General features: G+C 38.1%; 1 protein-coding gene across 1 annotated transcript; it reads right to left on the bottom strand.

Moving 5' to 3' along the window:
- Positions 1-2,572: 2,572 nt before the first annotated feature.
- Positions 2,573-4,342, bottom strand: LOC140010769 (protein rough sheath 2-like). The gene has a single exon (XM_072058194.1). The coding sequence runs from the start codon at positions 3,890-3,892 to the stop codon at positions 2,720-2,722; it is 1,173 nt and encodes a 390-aa protein (XP_071914295.1). The 5' UTR covers positions 3,893-4,342; the 3' UTR covers positions 2,573-2,719.
- Positions 4,343-8,336: the final 3,994 nt, after the last annotated feature.

Genomic DNA, 8,336 nt, shown 5'->3' with positions numbered 1-8,336 from the left:
ACCAATAATTTTCCTTTTCAGCCGCAAATAACCGTTTGAGATGTTGCTTTGTCTGGAACATTTGAATGGCAATCGAATTTAGGAAATGAGCCAACGATTTCTCTATCAATAGTAAAAATCCATTTGTCTATCATTTATAATCTGCATTTATGAGCCACAAACGTTGGTCATTTTATCCCCTTTCAGTTTCAGAAGTTAAGTTTTCTCTTTTTGCCTTTGTTTATAACGATTTGCCTCATCGTTTTCTCTTTCATCCGAGTTCAACTCTGAAATTACCTATTATTTTGTCATTAATTACACCCAATTCAATTGCCGAACCGTTGATATTTTAATGTCTAAACGGTTGATTATTAGTTTTTCCCTATTCGCATTCTAGGATTGGGATAATTCTACTTGGCTTCATACTAATCAGCTTAGAATACTTTTCAGTCCCAGCTACTCTTGGTGGTTCAACGTGAGGTTAGATTTCACCCCCCTAATTTTTCAATTCCTCCCTTAATTTTGTCGGTATGTTCTTAGTACTTACAATTAGCGACTCTTATCGTGTTACCTAACTACAGGATAGCATTTTTCACGTTGTCTAACCCTAATTGGTCTGAATTGGTTATAATCTTATAGGTTTGGAGCAACAACAAGAAAGAGCTCTCGGTGGAGATTCTGGATTAAGGTTAGTTTTCTGTGTTGTTTTGCATTTTTGCATTATCAACGACCTTCAATTTGACATAGTTTTATTGTAACGCTGTGTGAATTGATTGATTATATCATTTATCTTTTCATACTAAGTTTTATTTCTTCTCACAATGTGCTATTGTTTGTTCAACAAAAAAACTTCCTTCCCCACAGGTACCAAACACCCGCACGATGCGTGGGCACTCCCCCATAGAATATATATATATATATATATATATATATATTGCCACTTTCATTGACTAATCAAATATTAATAATGAGTTTTTCATCGAAAATTTTGACAAAATGACATTAATGCCTCTACATGATGTAAATAGAATAATGCTATATTTTTAATCAAAATATGGAACATTTTATTATAAAAAAATATGAAGTTACATGATATAAAATATTTAACAAGTAAAAAAATGGCAAAATATCAAAGAATTGACAATTTGTGCCGTGGTGTAAAAAATAAATAACAAATTACCAAAACTACCGTATGAGTTTTTCATTACCTATCTTTCATCCTTTAAATTATAAATGGATCAGTTTTGATAATTTTTGTTTAGCTTGAAGCTTTCACGAGATTCTCATGAGTCAATAAAAAGTGAATTGATATTTTTACACCTCAATTATACCTTGCTTTATATTTTATTTGAATGATAAATTATTTCAAAAATTTTTGAGATTTTCTAAATACATTTTTATCAAGTATAAACCACATTACAAAAAGAGTGCCACAGTAAAAAAAAAAATTTATCAAATAAATTTTATTCAAATGCACTAATTATTTTTATTTCATCTAAAACAAGTATTGCTATTGACACGGAGAAGCACATTGAGTTGCTTGGACTTCTTGTTTGCAAATTATCTAATTCATTTTATTGCTAAAAGGTTGAGTGCATGGTGCAATTGTGTTTAAATGAATTTAACAACTACTAAAGGAACAGGTATTTATTATGTTACAATTGTTATATGAATTCAAGAATTAGTTAGAAATATTCAGGTCATGCAAAATATAACTTTATCTTACTCCTATCAAAAAGTTAATCGCAACAAGTTTCCGAGAGGCAAAATGTTATTAGGAGCCAAATGCAGAAGGGCAAAGTGTAATTAACCCTTATCAAGTATCAGCAACCATGTAAAATGCAGAGGCACCACTTTACCCAATAGTTCTTTACCAAACCGCTGGCCAGTGTCAAATCTCCTCCTGCAACTCCAGTGCCATTACCCAAGCAAGAAGACAAGGAAGCAAATACTTCCCAATAAAGTTCAATAGGATTGCTGATGTTTATTTGGCAATTAATTGAATTACCTAAAATGCTGTTTTCTGGAGACGGGTAGGCTAATTACGTTTGTTGGAAAAAAAAAAAAAAAAAAAAAAAAAAAGAGGAGACGGGCAGGCAAGTGTTTTAACACTTGCGGGACTCCGGACTAGGTCCAAAAGTCCTTTTCTTAATGCGTGGAATGGAATCAATAGTCCCTGCCCCTGCGTGGACTTTGTCCAATGGTAAACCCTAAAAGCTAAAGTTAAAAAGCAGGTCCTCCAATGCAGTCCTCTCTTCTTTCGTGATGCTTTCTTTTCTTTTGCTAACAAAAATGTGGAAACAGATTAGACATCACACTGCAGCATAGCACACCCTCAGCAGCTTTCATTATCTTTCTCCCTACCATCCCTCTACCACTCCATAGGCACCCACCCACTGCGACCCCGACCGCAGGACCGCCCACAGCATCTCCCTAGACACTACTATGTCTACGCTATTTCAAACAGCACCAAAAATCACGACCAAATACTGTGTTGCTTTGCTTGTATCCTCTTATACATTGAATTTTTTTTTTTTCAGTCTTCCAGTAACAGGAAGAAGAAATCAAAAAACGAATGAAGCTAAAAGAGACATTTATTAATACTACTTATCATTATATGATTCAGGAACCATCCAAGGTAAAAACAGAGACCATGCATAAAATCGCATGCAAAAAGACACGGGAACTGGTAAACATGAAAATTGTCCACATCTTTTCAGTACTAGAACTAAATTACTAATTAACGCAAGTCCTTAGCCAATGTTGTTGTGAACCCATGACTGTGGACTCCAATTTGTTCAACAAGCTTAGCTAACTTAGCATGCTTACTGCACCATGCTTCCATTAACTTTGCTTCTTTAGCCTCGGCATCTCTCTGCAATGAACTCAGCTGATCTCTGTACTCACTTTCAAGCCTTCCAAGAAAGGCCATTTCTTCTTCCCTCAAGCACCTTATCTTGGCTTCAATTTCCTCCATCTTTTCTCTTCTTTTCCGGGCCTTCTCGGAATCCAGCTGCTGCTCCAACCGGTTCAGACGCCACGTAGCTTCTTTCTTGTGCTGAACCCAGTTTTGTCTCCCTTCTTCCAGCTCTTTACAGCACTGAATGAGAGCGCCCATTTGTTGAACCGGAAAGAACCGGCTCGGCAAACCGATTTCCGGTTGAACCGGGTCCAGGACAGCCGGTTCAGATGGTGAGAGAGTGAGGCTGACCGATGGAGATGGAGTGGAAGACGATGAGGTCAAAGAAGAAGTTGTCGGGGTGATATTCATGGTATTCATCCATGGAGGGAGGGTAGAAGACGGAATTGTCGCGGCCGAACCATTCATCGGTTCTGTTATCGCGACAGAACCAAGAGAAAGAACCGGAGGCGGTTCGGGAAGGGAAAGGTTAGGCATGATAGCGGGAGGCAATGGAAGGGACTGGAATGCAAAAAGTTTAGGCTGCACGTACTTCTCTGCGAAAGTCTCCAAAATGTGGTCGTACTTGCCAGCTTGAACAGCTTTTTCCGGTGAGGCCCTGCCGGAAACGGAGGAGACGGCAACAGGGTCGGTGTATTCCTGGCGGTGCTGTGACTTCTGGAGCTGCTTGAGCTGTTTTTCTTTGAAAACCTCCCACCACTTGCCTAGTCTCTTGGCGGTGCGGCCAGGGACTTCAGCAGCAATCTTTTTCCACTTGTTACCGTACTTGGCTTGTAAGGAAATGACGAGGGATTGCTCTTCGGGGGTTAAAGAGCCTTTCTTGATCCCAGGTTTGAGGTAGTTTTTCCAACGTTCGAGGCAGGATTTGGGGTCTCTGTCAAGATTTTTCCCCATGCGTTGAGAGATAAGATTCCATTCTTTGGCTCCATATTGTTTAACGTAGGCACGGAGGAGTGCGTCTTCTTCTGGCTGCCACCTTTGCCTCTCCTTCATCTCCTAACGATAATAACCATTTCTGCTGCAATTCAAGAGGACCCCGAATGGTCACCCTTCTGTATATGACATTTCCTTCATATTTTCTTTCCCTTTTCTATGCTTACAGATCGATTTACGAAGGAAAGATGATTGTAGCAGAAAAATGTTTGATGTTGTTTGGCGTTGAAAGGAGGGGATCTTTGCTTAACAACCGAGACGCGAAGAAAGGCGAGGGGTTAAATAGGACTGGTCTAGTAGTAGGGCTTTTTTTCTGCGTTGTGGGAAGGGGGGGGGTGTGTGTATATTCCGTAGGGAGGTGAGGGAAAAGTTTGGGATTGTTATTTGATTGACACACACTATTCTATTGGGATCGGCTCCCAGCGAAAGATAACGCGCCAGGCCAGAAATTGTTACCCTACACGTACGTTTCTTAAACCAGCAGGTTTTCTAGTAGCGAAACAAATTTGTAGCATGGGAACGGAAGAAAAAGGAAATCCAACAATTATTTCCATACTTGGTCAGGCCGAAAGGTTTTTTCTTCCCTTTTTTGATTGAAAAGAAAAAGAATTGTGTTGCGCATATATGCATGTCGTAGCTTAGAAAAGGGATCATGAGAGTGAAGGTGTTTAGGAGGAAAAAAATAAAGAAGAAAAAAAAGAAGAGAAAGGTGTGTTGATATTTGGTACGTGATGCCGTCAAGGAGGAGTACTAAGGGGTTGGAGGCTGGGTGGCGGTGGGGCAGAGGGGTACAGAGGGGGCCTGCAACTGTGAGGGGGAAAAGTGTGAGTGGAAGGGAAAGGGTTGGGCGGGCTGTGGAGGTGCAGGGGGTCGGTCAGAGTGAGTCAGAATTGTGGTGGACAAGACAGGACAGTGAGGCCTAGTTGTGTATACTGTACCACTGGCCCTCTTTCTTTGCTGCCGCATCTGCGTAGCTGCCAAGGCTCCTCTCTCTCTCTCTCTCTCACTATTAGCCACTTGGGGAAGTAATAGTAACAAAGATAGAAAGATGCCAAAGTGCAATATTAGCTGTTCCAAACTACCACTGACTCCTTTGCTCCTTACTTACTAGGGAAAAAAAGAAGGAAAAGATATCCTTTTTCTGGGGATTTTTCTTTCATCTTTTACAAGAACCGTGGTGCCATGCTCCAATTATTTACACAACATAAATGGGAATGCCAAGGACAATGATAATTTTCCCATGGGGTTCACTGCTCAGTTGGTGCTGGCCCAGCACCCCCCCCCCCCAGCCCCATCCTGAACTGTCTCCATCAGCCGCTTGCCTTTTTATCAAACTTAAAAACTTGCCTCTGCTCTAGCCTCTTAATGAACTCCTCCTCCTCCTCAAGGTCAAGGGTCAAGACCCTCACCTCCCCAGCGAAGCAGCAGTATACACAATTGTGTGGGTGCTCGCGCTCCTCTAAGTTAACTTTCTTTTGTTTTTAACATGCTCACCTGTCATCTTTTTGCGTTTCTTCAGCTGGTCTGTCTTTTCATGCTCTAATTTTGATTTAATTACGTCTTGCATTTCCAAAGCCAATAATGATTTCTAAATCAGATTGATACGAACGTGATCAATCTTGTGTGCTGAAATTCGTAAGAGATTAGATTCAGGGGTCGATAAGAGGATACCAAATTTGGAGCGGATAATCTCAACTCGCTAGTCACGTAATTAATAAATTTTGGTATAAAAATAGAGGACGTCACAATCTAGTGTGATTCTAAATTAATAAGTCACGAGAACACCTAGAAAAATTTCAAGATATTCAAGAGGCTTTAGAGAAATCAAGAAACTCTCAATTTGTATTGCATCAATTGAATGATTAAATAAATAAAACATGATCCTTGATAAGCTATTTACAGCCATAGCCATACAAGTAGAAACCTAAAGTGAATTGGAAAAACTTGACTAAGATTCCTTCATTTTAGGAACCTATAATTCGGCTCCTATACTTTGGTTAGGCCGGCCGAATTTACTCCTTGCAACAAATGACTAAACAAGACTCTAAACAACTAAACAACGGCTAAACCAATATGCAAACTAGAGAAGGGTCACTCGTGGCCCTCCTGACTCGAACAGCATGGATAATCTTCAATCCTTCGTGTTCAAGCCCCTCAATGGCGTCTTGATTCGTATCACAGATCATACTCACTGTAATATGGAATATTAATGTGCTGAGACAATAATATTAACACTCCTCTCCCCCTTCAAACTCATAGCTAAGAAGTTCACCCTTTTTTGGTACTAAAATGGTGTCACGTTGAAAGACAATTTACTTGTACTATATCTGCCCAGCGCACCCTTTCCTTTAGATTCTACTGAATTTTACAATACGGAGCCACAGAGAGAGACAGAGACAGAGAGTTACTGTGGCGTTTGATTGATGAACTGTTCCCCTTTAAGATGGTTGAAGATGACATAGAGATTTTTTTTTTTTTTTTTTTTTTTTACCCTAGATTGCAACTGCATTGGCATTTTGCAATTCATGGAGTGACAATATGCAGCATTAATGTTAGCGTCAATGGCGGAAGCACTAGTGCTCACATTTTTAGGGCGTGAACCTACTTTTTCAATATTAATAAAGGTTACTGGAAAAATACCTAGTATTTCTATCAATAATCTTTGCGTTCATTTGAATTGTTATTTTATAAAATTTTTATATAAAATAAATATACTGTATTAATTTAATATATGTAAAATAAAAAAAATAATCACAAAAATTTTGTCTTGGATGATCCCAATTCCCAAATGAGACCTACTCGATTATCATCGGAGAATCAGCAAACTCTACTGTGGCAAGATATGCTAGTTTATCTACCGCAACTATTAATCATAATAAAGAGTAATAGATTATACAATACAGAAAAACTAGCATTATAACACGTGATATGCACGAATTCATATTTTAATTCAAAACATTACTTATAAATTATAATATAGGATAAAATATATGAAAAGGCAAAAAAAAATCAAAGAAGTGTATGTTTGACATGTTAAAAAAAGTTTATTTCGTTAATACAAAATGGACTTTCTTAATTTTAATATCTTAAATATGTTGAAACCAAATTTTGTTAACCTATTGCTCGTCAATATATGATAACAATTTGAACAAAATAATTTAATTTATAACAACTTACATGATACATCAATTGTAAACTTATTTATCAATATATCATGCTATACCCATATATCAAAATTTTTAACATTAAAAATATAAAGTATGACTAATTCATTTTCCTTAATTTTAAAAAATAATTTCACCCATATTGTAATCCTAAAATTGTTGAGTACTTATAGAATAATGTTCTTCATAAACTTTAATGTAGATTTAAAATAATCTTTGTAATATGCATTTTTAAAATTATTAAAAAACTATTATTTTTTACCTGCTAACTAGTTATGTGCTGCTTTCTATGATTTTCGGACCTCTTATTACAGTGCCATGCTTTCCGTCATGTCCCCACAATTACATCATTTCTTTACCCCTCTCTCCGTCCAATATCATAATAGTTTGACTGCTCTTTAACTTGTCGTTATTCTCTTTCCCTCCCCTGTAGCCGGCTTCTAACTTTCTATAATTATCACCCAATTTCCCATTATTTTCTTTGCAGCATTCTTCCAAACCCTTTAAATTCATAATTTGCTTTTTAAGGTTAGTAATACTTTATTTTTTATTCAGTGATTTCATAATTTAGAATTCACAAATGATACCATTATTAACATTTTAAATCCAGGATCAATTAATTTTATTATTTTCTATATAATTTGTCCTTTCACTTAGGAAAAGGGCTGGGACTTGGAGCCCGGGGAGGCACAGAGAGGAGCGTGGGGAACACGTGCAGAGTGGAAGGGTGTAAGGATGAATTGCAAAATCCCAATGGGAAGCGAGACCCATCAACGCATTTCTCGGATCTGTTGTAAGGGAACCTCCTTTGTCTTTGGCTGGTGCCTGGAGGCTGGAGGGGCCCTTTCCTTTCTATCATTCCCTACGGCCCCTATCCTATCTCTATATGTATATGTCGCCCTCTATGTGGTGCGTGGCGGACTTCCTCAGCCTCAGGTCTTGAATGCTTTTCCCCTCTACCCAGTAATCTCTCTGTCTTTTCTTTCTACGAGTTGGGGCTACCCTATAACTGTGATCGTAATCTAAATTCTAATCAATCTACAGGACAGGATGGTAGGTTAACCTTACTAAGGCACTAGGTGCCCACGACACCTAGTATGCTAACAATGGGACAAATTTTGAACTTTGATAGGTCATTTAACTGTTTTGTTGAGCATTTTTTTGATTTGATCGGCGTCCCAGTTTAAGTCAAGGTGTGGAAAATAAAATGAAAAACAGATTACTGAGTCCAAAGAAAAAAAAAAAACCACTGGCCCAATAGTTCAGTGATCACCAGGGAGGGATTTAAGCCCATTCTTGAGCTGTATATGAGGATTCGAACGTCATCTATAGCGAAAAAA

This window comes from Coffea arabica, chromosome 7c (genome assembly GCF_036785885.1).
Source record: "Coffea arabica cultivar ET-39 chromosome 7c, Coffea Arabica ET-39 HiFi, whole genome shotgun sequence".
Lineage (NCBI taxonomy): Eukaryota > Viridiplantae > Streptophyta > Magnoliopsida > Gentianales > Rubiaceae > Coffea > Coffea arabica.
Note: the sequence above shows the minus strand (reverse complement) of the source record. Positions and strands in the feature narration are given on the sequence as shown.

Coding starts and splice junctions, on each gene's coding strand:
- LOC140010769 (XM_072058194.1), bottom strand. CDS start 3,892: ATGAAGGAGAGGCAAAGGTGGCAGCCAGAAGAAGACGCACTCCTCCGT.